This window comes from Biomphalaria glabrata, chromosome 5, assembly GCF_947242115.1.
Source record: "Biomphalaria glabrata chromosome 5, xgBioGlab47.1, whole genome shotgun sequence".
Lineage (NCBI taxonomy): Eukaryota > Metazoa > Mollusca > Gastropoda > Planorbidae > Biomphalaria > Biomphalaria glabrata.
The window spans coordinates 1,557,415-1,575,977 of NC_074715.1; the positions used below are offsets into that span (position 1 = coordinate 1,557,415).

Genomic DNA, 18,563 nt, shown 5'->3' on the forward strand with positions numbered 1-18,563 from the left:
TGACCAGGAGTTGAATAGACCGGGGATGAAATGACCAATGGATGAAATGACCGGGGATGAAATGACCAGGGATGAAGTGACCAGGGATGAAGTGACCGGGGATGAAATGACCAATGGATGAAATGACTGGGAATCCATATATATATAATATATTCAATAATAATAATAATAATAATAAAATGAACTCACCAATTATTCATTCGCTACTAAGTACTATCTCAAGTAGAAACCACCTTCGAAGGACGCAAAGCTCTTTATATCCTTTTTCAATCCAATAGAATAGAGGAACATAGATGAAATGATAATCCAATGAAATAATGAACCAAAAACACTCTAATCCCTAAAATTCAGAAAATACAATAAAATCGATGATGAATAGACCTGCATCTGCTTCTATTATTCCACTAATCCAAATCAAAAAGATGTCCCACAGTTCAACAAATCTTTAAAAAAAAACTACACACCACATGTGTCCATAAATCACGTTGGTTTTTCACACACACACACACACACATATATATACACATACAATCATGTCATCATTTTGACCAATCTGAACACGGCCAGTAAAAAAAACAACAACGGAAGCTAGTTATTTGTAGAATTGTGAGCTGAATGGGCTAGATGTGTGTGTTAGTGTTTTGTGTGAACTGGTAGGGTCTGTGTATCTGAGACTGTGCAGGGGAGGACTGGGTGATGAAATAAGGCCCGGCATTAGTAGGTCTAAACTATCCGGCCCACACATTTTGTCACAAATGATAGTCACCCATTCCTAGTCTACTGGACCTTATATACTAATTTTAGTTTGACAATGTACCGAAAACTTAACATGTGAATGCCTAGGTTTACGTAACATGTTGCTTGGCTGGTAAGCTATTGAAAATCTAAATGGGTACAAACGATGGACAGCACAGATCCCAAAGTCTGGGAGCGATATGAGGCGTCCAGACCGCAGATCCCCGTGGTGAAGGCGGTCCAGGCATAATCAAGTTAGTATAGCACAGTGCAGGACAGATCACTGTCCTGTTGGCTCATATTATGGCCAAACTTTGACTCATGGTACCCCCACTGATCTCCGTCTCGACAGGTCTGGAAAACCACAAATTGTAGACCTGTTGGCCTCCTTCAGTCGTAGAACGACTATGGTTCATCTCGAACAATTTTTCATGCGACTGTAGAGCCCTACGTTCGATAGACACATATATCGCAGGTTAAGGTGGCTTTCGCTTTGGTGGTACAGGAGCCGCCTATTTTTCGTATGGCACGCTTTTCTTCCAGAGTTAAGGCCCATGTTTGGTCACTGTCCATAGCTTTCTAGGTCACCGTCTCTCTCCAACTAGTTCGGTTTAAGGCTATGTCTTCCCAATGGTTAGTATCAATGTTCACTGATTTTAAATCCCTTTTTATCACATCCACGTAACGGGGTCGGAGCGACCAGTTTTGCTGGAGCCTGTATGGTGACATTTATGCAGAACCACTCACGCCCTCACTCAAATGTAGTTCGAAGATGATGATAATGATGACTACACCTTAATTAATTTAAATTGATTACTTAATTACATCATTTTGCATTGTTTTTAATATTAATTTAAAAATAACACATATCACTGGAAAACGAAAACCGCTTCACATATACCGGTAACGTTCTTGTTTCCAAAAACTGAGACATTTCCATTATCTATCTTATCTTATAAAATACAGACGTTACTTTAAATAATAAGACAATTACGTCCTAAGCAACAGGCATCAAGTCATGCGTATTAACCAATGACTTCAATTCTGCCAAGTCGTTTATTTTCCTGGCTGGCTCAAGCAACCCATTCCATGATTTAAAAGCACTATGGAAAAAGGAGCATTTGTACCAATTTGTCCTAGCATATGGGATGAGGAATATGCATTTTATTTTGAAGATCCCTCATACGGAAACTACTTGATGCAACATCATGGCATAGGCTTCGTGAGTTAACTCTGAGAAGCTGGCATCTTGCAGTACACAGTGCTACACATATAACAATCACCCACATATCACAATCACCCTCATATCACAATTACCCACATATCACAATCACCCTCATATCACAATCCCCGACATATCACAAACACCCTCATATCACAATAACTCACATATCACAATCACTCACATATTAAAATCACAGACATATCACAATCACACACATATCACAATCACCCACATATCACAATCACCCAAATATCAATCACCTTCATATCGCAATCACCCATGTATCACAATAAACTACATATCACAATCACATATCACAATAACCCACATATCACAATCACTCACATATCACAATCACTTCATATCACAATTACCCACATATCACAATCACCTGCATATCACAATCAACCACATATCAATCCCATATATCACAATCACCTGCATATCACATCACCCACCCCACATTTCACAATCAACCACATATCACAATTACATATCACAATCATGTTATATATCACAATCATATTTCACAATCAAATGCCACATTACATATCACAATCATATTTCAAAATTACATATCACAATCACATAAATATAACAATCATCCACATATCACAATCACCTGCATATCACAATCAACCACATATCAATCCCACATATCACAATCACCTGCATATCACATCACCCACCCCACATTTCACAATCAACCACATATCACAATTACATATCACAATCATGTTATATATCACAATCATATTTCACAATCAAATGCCACATTACATATCACAATCATATTTCAAAATTACATATCACAATCACATAAATATAACAATCATCCACATATCACAATCACCTGCATATCACAATCAACCACATATCAATCCCACATATTACAATCACCTGCATATCACATCACCCACCCCACATTTCACAATCAACCACATATCACAATTACATATCACAATCATGTTATATATCACAATCATATTTCACAATCAAATGCCACATTACATATCACAATCACATAAATATAACAATCATCCACATATCACAATCATCCATATATTTCAATCATCCACATATCTTAATAATAATCATCCACATATCACAATCACCCTCATATCATAATCATCCACATATCACAGTCATAAATCAGAACAACATATTACAATCACATTCACCCACATATCACAATCACCCACAAATCACGATCTTCCACATATCATAATCACACATCACAATCTCTCACATATCACAATCACTCACATTTCACAATCACCCACAAATCACGATCATCCACATATCATAATCACACATCACAATCTCTCACATATCACAATCACCCTCATATCACAATTACCCACATATCACAATCACCCTCATATCACAATCACCGACATATCACAATCACCCTCATATCACAATAACTCACATATCACAATCACTCACATACTAAAATCACAAACATATCACAATCACCCACATATCACAATCACCCAAATATCAATCACCTTCATATCGCAATCACCCACGTATCACAATAAACTACATATCACAATCACATATCACAATCACTCACATATCACAATCACTTCATATCACAATCACCCACATATCAAAATCAACCACATATCAATCCCACATATCACAATCACCTGCATATCACATCACCCACCCCACATTTCACAATCAACCACATATCACAATTACATATCACAATCATGTTATATATCACAATCATATTTCACAATCAAATGTCACATTACATATCACAATCATATTTCAAAATTACATATCACAATCACATAAATATCACAATCATCCACATATCACAATCATCCACATATCACAGTCATAAATCAGAACAACATATTACAATCACAATCACCCACATATCACAATCACCCACAAATCACGATCATCCACATATCATAATCACACATCACAATCTCTCACATATCACAATCATATTTCAAAATTACATATCACAATCACATAAATATCACAATCACCCTCATATCATAATCATCCACATATCACAGTCATAAATCAGAACAACATATTACAATCACAATCACCCACATATCACGATCATATACATATCATAATCACACATCACAATCTCTCACATATCACAATCACCCACATGTCACAATCACCCACAAATCACGATCATCCACATATCATAATCACACATCACAATCTCTCACATATCACAATCACCCACATTTCACAATCACCCACAAATCACGATCATCCACATATCATAATCACACATCACAATCTCTCACATATCACAATCACCCACATTTCACAATCACCCACAAATCACGATCATCCACATATCATAATCACACATCACAATCTCCCACATTTCACAATGACACATCACGTATTACATACCAAAATAACTATCACATTACATATCACAATCACATATAACATGCACATATCACAAATCAGAACCACATATCACAATTACAATCATCCACATATCACGATCACCCACATATCACAATCACCACGTTTCACAATCACATACGATATATTAAAATCACAATCACATATATGTGATTGCTTTTTGTAATTACATTTCATCCACATATAACATACACATTTCACAATCATCCACATATCACAATCACCCTCATATTACAATCACATATCACAATTACATAACACATTCAACAATGCCCTTTTCATATTCTTTCTAATATTGTCCAATGGCTCAACTCAAAGTTAAGTAGATGACCCCCTTCAGGTTTTGCGACCTATACGGCAGATTTAGCCCTATATGTCATCTGTTTCTATGGCCGACGGTTAACGAGGGTGTCATGTTGCTAGCACAACCGCTTTCCTTACTCTAACTAGTGTCAGGTACCAATTTAAGTTGGGTGGACTCAAAGGCGTCTTGAGATCCCAAATGAAAAATTCCAGTCTTAAACACGGGACCCCTCGTTTCGTAAGCCAAGCGCTTTACCACTCAGCCACCCCAGTTCTTCTTAAATATGATATTTATGAATTTGTTTCGTTAATTGTTCGCATTCAACTATCCCTTAAAATCAGAAAATAAACAGTTCTTTTGCTTTTACCTTTGAATGGGGACAAAAAATGTAATTGCATTAACAAACAAAGAAGATGTATCTCCCTTTTTTAAAAAAAGCTGAGTTTAATCTGTTGGACCATTGGGGCACCACACAAGATCCGTTGACCATCTTTCTCCTTTCCTATCCGTCTCGTCTTGATATTTCATTTGACAGTCCCGTCCATTGGTTTATGTTGTCTTACCATTGATTTTTCTGTCTGCCTCTTTTTCCTGGTATTGCAGATAATGAATTTCATTGATGTCGATAAAATACTACAGAACTTGTACCCCGTCATTATCCATGACAACGTAACCTCAATATTTGGAAAAATTGATTCAGTTTTTGTGATGTAAGGTGAATTGTTTGAAAAATCGATAAATATCTGGCTCATTATCAGCCAATATTAAAATAGGTTCGTTTTGTTTTTGTGGAGACTTGTACGTGTTTGGTCTGGAACTTTAGTTCGAAGAAAATGTTCTCTCAGGAGTGGATCGTACTTGAATAGCTATTTCACAAACCCTTAGAAATGACCTAGATTTTGACTAGGTCAATCTTCTTAAACTTGTTCGCGATGCCCATTAAGTTATAAGCTCTAGATCTAGATGAAACTAGCGAACTGAACAGTGGAGTAATACAATGTGCGTGATGCGTGTAAAAGTGCGTTGCCTTCAGGCATTTAAACCAATCTAGTCAATTTGATTTAACCTGGTTAACAGCTTACGTTTAATTTAAGAAAGAACATAGGAGATTTATTAATTAATTAAGTAAATTAATTTTTAGTAAGCATTTCAATTTCAGTAGTTAGTCTTTGTTCATGTATGTACAATGCGTTGATTTTATTGAAAATTTATCCTTAGCTTAATGCCCCGTTTGGCCCGCACCACTCGCACATGCCTAGCTACGCCACTGATATTTTTATTTGCAAGACGTTAGACCGTACTTTTTGCTATGTAGGCCCTATGAGCGGCTTGGACTTCAACACTGCTTTCATGTTTTCGAGGTTGTGTTTGGCCTAATCATTTTGCTGGTCGGAATCTAGGATATAGGTAAATTAGGTTGCGCTAACTACGCATGCGCTCCTTGACGGTAAATAATTAAATAAACCCTGGATCCATGATGACTTTGAATACAACAATTTCCATACTAATTTAATATAAAGCACCCAAAAATGTAATTCATTTTAAATATGGCTCTAAAGTTGTAGTTATATAACAGCTTTTTTTTTAAATTTCATTTAAGTTCTGACTCAGATTTTAACTTCAATGAGCTACATTTTAAGACTTCTAAGTTCCCCCAAATCTTAAAATTATAAAAATTTAGACCTCATTTTTAAAAGCAGTATAGGGTAGCTGAATGTGCACAAAATATTTCTATTTACTATTTTTCTTTTTTTTTTGTTGACTTTTTTAGTATAATCACTAATTCTGCCTGTAGAGTGTTTTAATTTCCTTAATCTTTTTTAGTAAACAGAAAAGTCAATAGTAAATTTTCAACCCAATTCTAAGGAAGTTGCTTAAAGTAAGATATGTACATGCAAATCATCCTGACAAAGGAAATAATGTTGGTAGGTGGTTTTTTTTTATTTGTACTAATTATAGAAAGCTATTGTAAAAGATATGTCAATGCTATATTTATAAAAAAATGTATAATACTTGTTTTTTTTTTTTAAATTTCATTGTGTAGATACTGATATAGAAAAATTAAAGGGTCTCATCATTATAGCAACAGTTTTTCTTGTATACTTGACTTTAAACATTCTATGGTTTGTCTTTATTGTTATTTTATTTTGTCTGTATTTTTTAGTTGTTTTTCTTTTTGTTATAGAATGTCAGTTTTCTTCAAGGGCTGCTGACATTAATCTTAGAGATTAAGAATGATCTGAGTATGCACTACAGATGTTCAACATCTTTTCTTGAGGAAGCATGTTCACCTGCTCAAAAAGGTATGAGGAATAAATTTTTCTATGATCAAAGACCCCCCCCCCCCAAAAAAAAAATAGAATTTGATTTATATATATCAAATTAATCAAATGTTAAAAAAAAAAAAAAAAAATTTGATCCAATATCTTCAGCTTTTTTTTCACTGAGATCTGAGTTCTATTAATTTGCATAAAAAAAAATTATTATGAACATTTATACAATGAAAAGGTATACAATTGTTTTGTCCTGTCATTATATAGAAACAATCTTTCCTGTAGACCAATCATAAACATTTTGTGTTTTTGCCTCTATTGTAATATTATTTTGTTAGAATTCTTTAAAAATATTTTTTAGTTTGTTTTTTTTACAGATCATCACATTTTTCTTAAAGGGCAATTGACATAAAAATTTATAGATTAAGAATGATCTATGTATGCACTACAGATGCTGTTTAACATCTTTTTTATGAAGAAGCCTGCTCAAGACGATAAGAATTAAATTCTGCTTTTAGATTACTGATCAGCAACCCGAAAGAAAAGCTTTAATGAGATAGAATTAATTAAATGTACCGGTAAAAAAATAAATGTTACCCTAATTTTGAAACACTGGTCGTGAGCCCATTGTCTTCAGTTTTTTTTGTTGTTTATTTTTGTTTCACAGTTATCATTTATTTTAACTGTAGAATAACTTTTCAGCCAACTTATATTTTTTAAATTATCATTTCAACAATAATTACAATATAGTTGTATAGCCTGTGTTAAAATTAATAAAGATAAATTGGACAAAATATAACATTGAATGTAGTGAAGACTAGCTAGATCTAGTCTGCAATTGCACTTTTATGCATAGTCAATTACCATTGCCACATTTGCTGACACCAATTTGATTGCAACATCTACTTTAAGGAAAAGATTTAAGGAAAATTTTAAAATATCATTAATTTTGTTGTTGCTTAACAGGCTTTAGAAGGAACCTAATTTTTTTAGTATCATTTCCTATATTAGCCCAATGGCTGTAAATAACACTGTAAAATAAAATGTCCACATACAGGAATGTAAGGTCTTCTGATGCTTAATGGTTAGATTTTTTTTTTATTATTAACACAGCTTGATAAGGTAGTTTTGTTACATGACCAATGTGAAAAGAATAACTTCGCCCATTAGGGCCCACATATTAAGGGCTGCAATTAGGGCAATGGGGGATAACCCTAATCAAATATCGGTGCAGGGCCATAATGAGCATGTTTATGGGGCTATTTGTTATATATTTCAGTAGTTTGAGGAACACAGGAAAACACTGAACTAGACTAAAAAAATAAATTTGTATTGATTAAAAATTGTAAAGCAGTCATTAAATATGTAATTTGTTTGGAAATATTTTATTGATTCATTTGATCAAAACTACACATGACAATTTGTTTATTTATTTAGTATTTGGTTGTTAGCATATGAATAAACAAGATGATCTATTTCATTTACATATATAAGATTTCTAAAAAAAATAATTTCTCTGAATATGTTCATTAAAGTTGTTCATTTTACTAATAATAAGAAAGGTCAATTATGTACTTTAAAATATGGTGCATTCGTCTCGTTAAGATCACAATATAATATTTGTATAGCATTTCAAAATATGTAAAAAAATAGTTGAGAGACTAATGATTATTATTAATTACTTTACTGTTAATATATGTAAAAATCCAAAATTAGTACCGGTAATACATTTATAACAAGATAAAAAAAAATATGCATGATATTATTTCAAACCTGGAAGCGCCTTTTATTTGTATCATCTTCATCTATAGTTTTCAATATATACTATCGTTACCTCTTATTTCTCCATACAACGGACTAGAGCTATATCTTCCCATTAATTACATCTCTGCCCGCTGATTAAAAATATTACTTAGCATACATTTGTTTCTCAACGTTCTAAGGACGAAGTGCAAAAATAGATTTTTAAAAGTATACATAATGTTTCCATCCTGAAAATGAGACATCACAATTTTTTTTTTAAGATACATTTTGGTAACATTCCAACTACAAGTGAACTAATTAGTGATAGGTATATAGTCTATGAGCAAAGGTTTCAGCATGTTTATATATTTAGAAAATCATTCTAATAAAAAATCACACAAGAGATATTTTTTAAACTTGCAAATTTAACAGAGTAATCTTCACTTCTGATACAGATCTGTATTTCACTTCGACCAAAACCCTCAGCATTGCTTTTACTACCTTGAGCAAAATCAATTGGATTCAAGCACGTATGACCTCTGATAAATGAGACATTTTTTAAGAGCTTTGCTTTTGCTTTCTTGTCGTTATAATGATTTCGACAAAGCTTGACGACACTCTGCCACGTTTCTTGATCTCCTGTAAGGTCCAGTCCATGTTCTTTACTTGGATCCAGCAATTCCTTTTTAACTTTAAATGCAACAACAGCTTTGTGCTCTCCCCTGGCTGCTCCACTCCATTTGTCAGCATCTTCGAGGTTCTCTGACAAATAGAATCCATCCCCACTTGAGAAGTCTTGACCTTTTTTGCCTGCTGAGAGTATGATACCTGATGTCAGAATAGACTCAGCTTCAGCATGTGTTGTTCCATGAAATAATAATAAACTATCTTTGTCCTCGTCTTTGACGTTTTTCAGAAAATCTTCGACCAATTTTTTATTTCCTGAGGTGCAATTAAGCATTTTAATTTGGAATGACAGGATGTCCTCGTTGGGTTCATCTCGTTTGTCTGTTGAAATTTCTTCTTGGAACCATTCATCCTTTCTATTTTCTGAATAGGGATATCTTGAATTATTAAATAAAAGCGGATGATACACTAATACATTTTTCAAAAATCTCTCTGCCCAATATGAAGGCATCTGAAGGTCAATCAACTCAGGGGGTATGTTTTTTTGCTATAGCCTCAGCACACATTTGGGTGAATCCTAGACTGATTAAATTTGTACACAATCCCACAAAGCCTTTATCTGTAGGATCATATTCTATATCCTGTTCTCGTGCTTTTAAACGCATCAATATGAAAGTAAAATCATCACAATGCTCTTCTTTTTCATCTTTCAGAGTGTCAAGAAAAATATGATAGTCCTTGTGCAAACTCAAAAGCGAGCATAAAATTGTGGCATCTGATACGATAAAGTCATCTTTATAATCTGAAAATATTTGGTGAAGTTCTGTTATCTCAAGCTTTTTCTTTATCGAACAAACCTGTTCTTTTTTATTCTTAAGGTCATCCAAACTTGGGAGTGCTTCTGCATTTACAGAATATCCTACAGACATAAGGTTGTAATGCTCAATTATTTTTTCAATTAGTTCTAAAAAAACATTAATTCCATCACTCAATTCTTTAAGCTTTTTAATTTTCCTTGACAGCTCTGTGTTCTGAAAAAGCAATAAATATTTTAGTAGTACAATAAGCTTTTGCTTTTTTCTTAACATTTTAAAGAAGACGTACCGGTAACTAAAGAACATAAAAAAAAAATTCGACAAGATTTAATAGATTTTAAATTTCTTAGCTAGGTGGACAAACTACTAGTAGTAATATTAAGTTTAATGACAGAAGCCTATGTCAAAAAAAAACATGACCATGAATTTAATAGCCAAAATTAGCATATTGGGTCTTCATTTTATTTATTTAGTATGAGCTGTATATGTGTCCTGGGAACAAATAGTAAAGTAGTAATAGTAAAATAGTAAAGTAGTAATAGTAAAATAGTAAAGTAGTAATAGTAAAATAGTTAAGTAGTAATAGTAAAATAGTAAAGTAGTAATAGTAAAATAGTTAAGTAGTAATAGTAAAATAGTAAAGTAGTAATAGTAAAATAGTAAAGTAGTAATAGTAAAATAGTAAAGTAGTAATAGTAAAATAGTAAAGTAGTAATAGTAAAATAGTTAAGTAGTAATAGTAAAATAGTGATAGTAAAATAGTATAGTAGTAATAGTAAAATAGTAAAGTAGTAATAGTAAAATAGTATAGTAGTAATAGTAAAATAGTAAAGTAGTAATAGTAAAATAGTAAAGTAGTAATAGTAAAATAGTAAAGTAGTAATAGTAAAGTAGTGATAGTAAAATAGTATAGTAGTAATAGTAAAATAGTAAAGTTCCACTATCAGACCTTGCAATCTAAATGGCAGATTATGTTATATGTTTCTTTGGCTAAAGAGCAGGCTGTCATGTGGCCAGCACAATGACCAACCGTCTTTACTATCCCAAACTAGAAACAGATATTCATTTGAGTTATATGGACTTAAGGGCATCTAAAATATTCTGAAATTTAAAATCGCAAGTCTTCACTTCAAGCGCTTAACCACTCAGCAACCATGTTGTTTATTTACAATTGAACACACACAAACACATTTTTTTTTTAAACTTACGTTCGAATCACTTTGAAATTTGAAATATTTTTCTAGAACATTTCCCAATTTCTCTGTATAGATCGCTGCTATTTCCAGTATAGACAAAGCTTGTGTTGTGGAAGTAGAACTGAAAGATGGTCTCTGTGTCCTTGATATAGCATTAAATGTTTCAACTTTAACAAAATCAGTTCCAAAAGATATCTCAACGTGCAAGACACGTTCTTGAAGCTGAAGATTTAATGGTTGGTCTGTTATTTCTTGTATCATTTTGCAGTAATTCTCCAAAAGCGGTGTTACATTTCTTAAGTAAGGATCAGCAGGATTACTTACACAAATTGCCATTTAGAAATGCTTTTAGCTGAAAAAGAAAAAAAACAACAACAGATTTTACTGCATTGTTCCTAAGAAAGTTAAATAAAAACAAGTGACATTTTTAAAAACTCTTATTAGTTTGTTTAAAAAATAGTAAGGTAAACATTTGTACACTATTTATATCTAAAAATAAAATAGAATTAAAAAAAAAGGCCTGCAATGGATCAAATTAACGACATTCGCATAATTGGTATGACGAACTAACCAACTTAGCTAACTGGAAATGCATCACCAAAAAACATCTAGAATTCTAGACCGATAAATAACAAAATAAAATTTAAAATCAATATTCGAATATATTGTAAAATAAATGTGTGATCTGATATTTATTAAATTACTAAATGTGAACTAATATAAACTTTAGGCAAGATTCCAAAGAAAAAAATGAGAAAATATTCTTTTAAAGAATAAGATGTTGGAATCTTTATCATGATCAGGTAGTCAAGTGAAGCCAAGCCAAGTTCTAGTGATGGGCAAAAGTTAACTAAAAAGCTAAAAACTTTTGGTTTAACAATGTGTTAGCGGTTGAAACGCACATCCCTGTTTTCTGATAAAGTGATATCAACAACTTTGAGTATCAAAAAAAAAAAAAAGAAAAGAGAGAAAAGAGATGCAGCTAACAACTGTCAGTCTGCATTTGAACAGGATAAAGTAAGAAGGTGGGTTTCAATATCTGCACTTGAAAGTTGCAGTATTTTAAAATGATGTTAAACTTTTTTTTGCCAAAAGCATCTATGCAATGTTTCTAATTTTTTCTGAGTCACATGGTGGTGTTTAATTTCTATTAAGGAAATCTGATGAGAGTGTTAGTTCAATATTAAATGGTTTTAATCAATTCATGTGCTGCAAACAATAATTGATTAACTGCAGGAACATCAAATACACCCTGTTTATATCTTAAACCTTAGATGAAGCTGAAGCGTATTTAAATAGATTCTAGTCATTAGAGATCTAATAGATGACATAGATCGAGATATCTAGAATATATAATTTATGAATGAAAGAAAAATTGCGGGCTGCTAATTTGAAGCTAGAGACCATGCCCACTGCAGGTGATCAACCAGGTGAGGTGGCGGTGAGGAGATGTATACACTTTACTAAGCGTGTAGTGTCACAACCTATCAGACAGGCAGAGGAGGGAAAGGGGGTGGGGGGGGAGGGAAGTCATGAAAAGAATTATAAGCATCTATGGGAGGGAGGGGATGTTAAGGTGTAACAAAACGAACATCCAAATTATGAAAAGAAGTAGAGGGTCCTTGGATGGGAATTAAAAGAAAGAGAATACATGTAGCCTGGTTGAAAATATCATGTTTATTAAATTATAGTGATATATAGATTATATTATTATATAGATTTATTTCTGTCTGTTTCTACACATAGATTATATAGGTAGGCCTATATAAATAAATATATATATATATAATAGAGAGAGAGAGGCAATATACTAAAAATACATATTGCAGAAATGAATCTACTTCTTTTAATACAATCTAAATAATAATACAGGTATAATTTATTAGCAATAACATAGTGGTGTTTACTGACGGTACTCAGTGTGCATTGAAGGAGAAAGCACAAAAACTGCATTCAGTATAGGAGCATGAAGTGACCTAATTCATTTTAAAATAAAATCTTGACTATGAGTGGTAATTCAAAGAAACACAGATATTTTTTATAGTCCCTTAGTTGCAGAATAAGAATCTGCTTTCAGTTTTTTTTTGTTAGTTAAACTGTCACCAAATAAAAAAATAAAATAAAAATTTGACCTAGTACCTGAATATGGTGTGCCTTATATAAGAATCTACTAGATTTATAAATGGAAGGAAATTGGGTCAGAATCAATGGAAAATGGACAAACACATTAGTTATTATACAGCACACTAGTTTCATGTTAAATATCACAATGATTTAATGACCACAAACAGCGAGTGTTCAAATTTACCTAATGTCCGGATTAATTAAACTACTCTAGATTCTAGATCTATGACTATGTTACGTATAAAAAGACAAAATCAAAGTATGTGTTTGAATAGCTTATAAATTACTCTAGATTCTAGAGAAGTTTAAATGCTATTCGGACACATATAGGTCAAAATTTCAAAGTTTGACTATGACAGCGTATTATTTGATAATGGTTTGACATAGAAAAGAAAATGAAGTATCAAAATCTTTTTTAGTTTCAGGAGAATAAGGATGACTACTTATATTTGTACCCCTAACCTATAATTTGTTATTATATTTATGGTCAAAGAGGCCATGTGTTTTATTTAATTCAGACAAATTTGACCTACATTATTGGATTCCGAACACCAAATTTATTTCAGACAGTCTCTATATTTAGACATCAATAAACTCAGATTTTAATTCTATATTAACATAAACTAAATTTTAAGATCTCCAGGCATAGCCCCTCACATAAATTTCATAAAATCATTCTAAGGATGTTTTAAAATTATGCATAAATACGAACTCAAAAAAAAAAAAATGAACACACTTATTCTACCAAAATTAGGTCACTGGGATTGATTAGATGTGTGTTGAATGTTTGTGTTTTTTTGTTTATTCGTTTAATAAATTTCTAATACAGATGATCTTTTGTAGTATAGAGTATAGTAGATGTTAGGATAGCCATTCTTGCCTAAATAGCTGAATCCTCTATATATTAGACTATATTCTCTCTATAGTAGACTATAGTACCCTATAGTCCTATAGACTATATAAATCTAGATTATTCTAGATCTATCTAGTAGGTCTAGAATCTCTAGATCTAGATGTAGGCATTTAACTACATTCAATGTACCAAGCTCACACAGTGAGTCACTGAGTCACTCCAAACATTTGCCCATTTATTCTCTCTTTAAAAAATAACAACAAACAAACAAATATAATATAAGATCATTAACATTGATGTCCAAAACTCCGAAATAAATTACAAATTTGAAATTCTTTAAAATTTTTCTTTTACATAAAATGATAATAATAATAAGATGGCTAAATCAGTAAATGGAAGGAAATTGGGTTAGAATCACTGGAAAATGAACAAGCACATTATACAGCGCACTAGTTTCATATTAAATATCAAAATAAAGATCGCTAGTTTCATATTAAATATCAAAATAAAGATATTTAATGACCACAAAAACAGCGACTGTCCAAATTCATGTAATGTCCGGATTTTAAAAAAAAGTTATAAATTACTAAGATCTAGATCTAGAGTCTAGATTAGATCTAAATTGAGTAAATACTTAAAATACTTACAACAAAATGCTTGAAAAGACCGACTTAGGTCATACGAAAAAAAATATAGATCAAGATCTATATAGATTCTAAATCAGCACTATAATTTAAAAATGTAGATCTAATAATCTAATATGTCACGTCGGACATGACAACCACAATGCCTGCTAACTAGGCGAAACAGACTTGATTAAATCTATCTAGAGATGACCATTTCCGCTGCAACTTTTTTTTCTGACTTGCTCGGGCTAGGGGGGCGCTGCATGCGACAAAACTTGTGTTTTTTTTTGTTGTTATTTTGTGTTGTTGTTTTTTTTAATGATTTTTTTTCCTCAAGTTCAACCCAGCCGGCACCTTCGATATGGACCCAGCCGAGCGGACTGGCTTGGAATTATTCAGTGTATTCAGAGAGTTTCTTATGGCCAGGGCCGGTCTTAGGCCACTACAACCTATGCGGCCGCAGTGGGCCCCGCACTTTCATAGGCCCCGCGCGAATTCTAGATGGAAATTATTAAGTTAAACCATTTTAACTTATTGTTAAAGGGTTCCTGACATTTACCTGAAATTGCTAATCTAAATCAGAAACTCCTTAAATTATTAAAATCTTCTGAAAATGTATGCAAATCTCCTTAAAAACAGACCACATTGTCCTTTTGGGGTGTCATTCAATATGAAAAATGCAACTCCTACTCGCAATTAAAAACAAACAAAAAAAAAAAAAAAGGTTACAAAAACAGTTTGTGTGGAAACACAAACTCAAATTCGGCACCCGATGTGGCATACCCAGGCAAGTAAAAAGGCAGGTTTCAATATTTTCAATAAGAACATCAGAATGAAATTCTATCAAAGACAAAATGACTGGGAAGAATAGAGAAAGAAGGTTGATAAATCTTGTGTGGTGCACCAGCAGTCCAGCAGACCAAAAGATAGGTGAAAGTGAATGTGAACCTGGCCTAACTGATGTCTTATCATGGCCTAACCAGGGGGGGTGGGGGGGTTCAACCCCCCCCCCCCCGAAATGAAATTCCCCCCCCCCCCCCCGCAGGCTGATTTTTGATTAATTTTGTTTATTTTAGGTGAGATTTTAATATTAAATCATCACTTACCACAGCACAGCCGAGAGGGTTTTGAGTTAAAAAAACCCTACCAGGGGGTTTTGAGTTTAAAACCCCCTACCAGGGGGTTTTGAGATTTAAAAAAGCCCTATCAGGGGGTTTTGAGATACAAATCCCCTACCAGGGGGTTTTGAGTTTAAAACCCCTACGAGGGTTTTTTGAGATTAAAAAAACCCTATTACGGGGTTTTGAGATACAAATCCCTCTACCAGGGGGTTTTGAATTTAAAACCCCCTACCAGGGGCTTTGATTTTAAAACCCCTTACAGTTTTAAACCCCCTACCAGAGGTTTTGCAGTTAAATCCCCCTCTTCTATAAAACAAAACAAAAAAAATGCAAACAACAATCCCCAAATTCCATTTGCACAGTTAAGGAAGATTTTGATTTTAAAACCCCCTCCAAAATTTACGATAAACCCCCTCTCCAATATAAAAAAAAAAGCAAATTACACACTCAAAATTCTATGAGCGTAGCCAAAGGGGTTTTGAGTTTAACCCCCCCCCCTTCCAGTTGGGGTTTGAAGCTAAAAAGTACCTATTCAATATAAAAAAAAGCAAATAACACACTATAAAATCTATGAGCGTAGCCAAAGGGATTTTGAGTTTAAAACCCCCCTTCCAGCGGGATTTGAAGCTGAAAACTACTTCTTCAATATTAAAAAAAAAAGCAAATTACGCACTAAAAATGCTATGAGGGGGGTTATCAGATTAAATCCCCCTCTTCCAGATGGCTTTTTCTTTAAAGTTTAAAACCCCTCCAGATGGTTTTGAGTTTAAAATTCCCCTACAGAGCGTTTAGAGTTGAAAACCTCTCTCTTCAATATTATTTTAAAGCAAACTACAGTCACCAAATTCTATGATCGTAGCTAAATGGGGTTTTGAATTTAAAAAAAAAAAAAAAAACTCCAGAGATTTTTTAGTTTAAAACCCCTCAACAGATGATTTTGACGAAAAAACTTTCTTTTCGATATAAAATCTAAAGCGAAATACAGGCATGTAATTCCAAGAGCGTAGTCAAGAAAGGTTACAAATTTCTAACAGTGGCTTGGGCTCCATTAATAAAGTGCGAATAGTCTTCTGCCAAAATTGAAAAACACTAAATGTGGCTCAACAAAGATGGCTAAGACAGATTTTAGGAGTCAGTTATAGAGATCGGGTCTCAATCAAAGAAATCATATGCCGAACTGTGAGTCGAACCCTAAGTAAGGTTGTGACAGAGCGTCGCATGAGGTTTTGCGGGACATGTTCTCCGAAAAAATGAATTACGCAAAATAAAAGTTGCGGAAACAGCTTGTCGGAAAATGCGCCGAGCGGCGCGAGAGGGTCTAAGTCAGTAAGAATAGCACAATAGGTTTTTGAAATAAAAATTTTTAATAGCAAGATAATGCACTGTAGATACCTCAGAATATGCATTTTGTTGGCTTTCAATACCAGAAATAGTGCTCGGCGGCGGGGCTTCGCCCCGCGATGGTGGAGCGCTGCGAGCCCCCCCAGACACCCTTGCTAGCAAGGGCGGGGAGTCTACAAGTTTTCCACTAATTCCAGAAAGAATCTATTCTATGGCAAAATAAACGTCTTCCGAAAGGGTCAGAATGTAATAAAGATTAATTATGTACGCACACACACTTACATATATATATATATATATATAAATATATATATAATTGTTTTCCGCGCGGGGGGGGGGGGGAAATCCCCCCCAACCCTCCCCCCCGAAAAAAAATCCTGGCCACGCCCATGTGTTTCTTATGTTGTGGCATTGCAGTTCACGCGATAATATGAAAATGTACCAATTAATTGTTGTTTTTAATTATGTCCAACTTATATGCATACTAAATAGACATTTCCTTTTTTAAAAAAAGTAAAACAAGTTTTTTTTGTAAATGTAGTAGTTAGTATAACAGAATTTACATAACTTAGCAATAAAATGTATTTTATGTTGTGTATTTTTAGGAAAAAACTGTTTGGATAAGTGATTTTAAAAAAATAGATTTTTCGCTTTTAGAAAAAAAAAATTAGCCGTTGCATCAGCACTTTGTATGGACTAAAATATTATGATGTCGGATTTTCACTATCTTTTCTAGTTAACGAGATATAAGCGGGACGGACGGACTGTTAAATCTGTAAATATTTTTTTGTAATATTGATAATAATCGATAATTTTCTTTGATAATTTTAAAAAATTTTAAAAGTAATTATTTTAAATCCTTATCTACCACAAATTGTATCTGCTTGTTAGCTCAGTCGTTCAGCATCGGAGTTTAGAGTCGATGGTTGGAGGTTCGATTCTCCGACCTGGGATGTATTTTTTTTTTATTAAATTTAAGAGTAGTGGAGTGCTTATATTCTTGAAGTTATACCTAAACATGGGAAAGGATTCGGGAGTCAACTCTTAGGAAAATTAGGAGCCGGCAACACTTAAGCAGTTTAAGCACACAGTGTTATACCCTGGCAGAGTCTAGGACGCCGCTTTTCCCAAACCGTATAGGCACTTGCTTTTTCTTGAG

General features: G+C 33.3%; 2 protein-coding genes across 2 annotated transcripts in view; one reads left to right on the forward strand and one right to left on the reverse strand.

Moving 5' to 3' along the window:
• LOC129926172 (uncharacterized) overlaps positions 1-6,917 on the forward strand; it is a 34,131-nt gene extending 27,214 nt beyond the window's left edge. The window contains exon 9 of the mRNA XM_056028517.1: positions 6,871-6,917. Within this exon, the coding sequence (XP_055884492.1) occupies positions 6,871-6,917 (47 nt within the window). The remainder of the gene's footprint in view (positions 1-6,870) is intronic.
• Positions 6,918-8,324: 1,407 nt separating this feature from the next.
• On the reverse strand, positions 8,325-15,195 carry LOC106059537 (uncharacterized). Its single transcript, XM_056031258.1, has 3 exons — positions 14,964-15,195; positions 11,352-11,691; positions 8,325-10,359 (listed from the first exon to the last, which is right to left on the reverse strand). Exons 2-3 carry the CDS (start codon positions 11,673-11,675, stop codon positions 9,856-9,858), a joined length of 828 nt encoding a protein of 275 aa, XP_055887233.1. The 5' UTR covers positions 11,676-11,691; positions 14,964-15,195; the 3' UTR covers positions 8,325-9,855.
• Positions 15,196-18,563: the final 3,368 nt, after the last annotated feature.

Coding starts and splice junctions, on each gene's coding strand:
- LOC106059537 (XM_056031258.1), bottom strand. CDS start 11,675: ATGGCAATTTGTGTAAGTAATCCTGCTGATCCTTACTTAAGAAATGTA. Junction 10,360..11,351: donor AATTTCAAAGTGATTCGAAC/GTAAGTTTAAAA, acceptor TTGCTTTTTCAG/AACACAGAGCTGTCAAGGAA.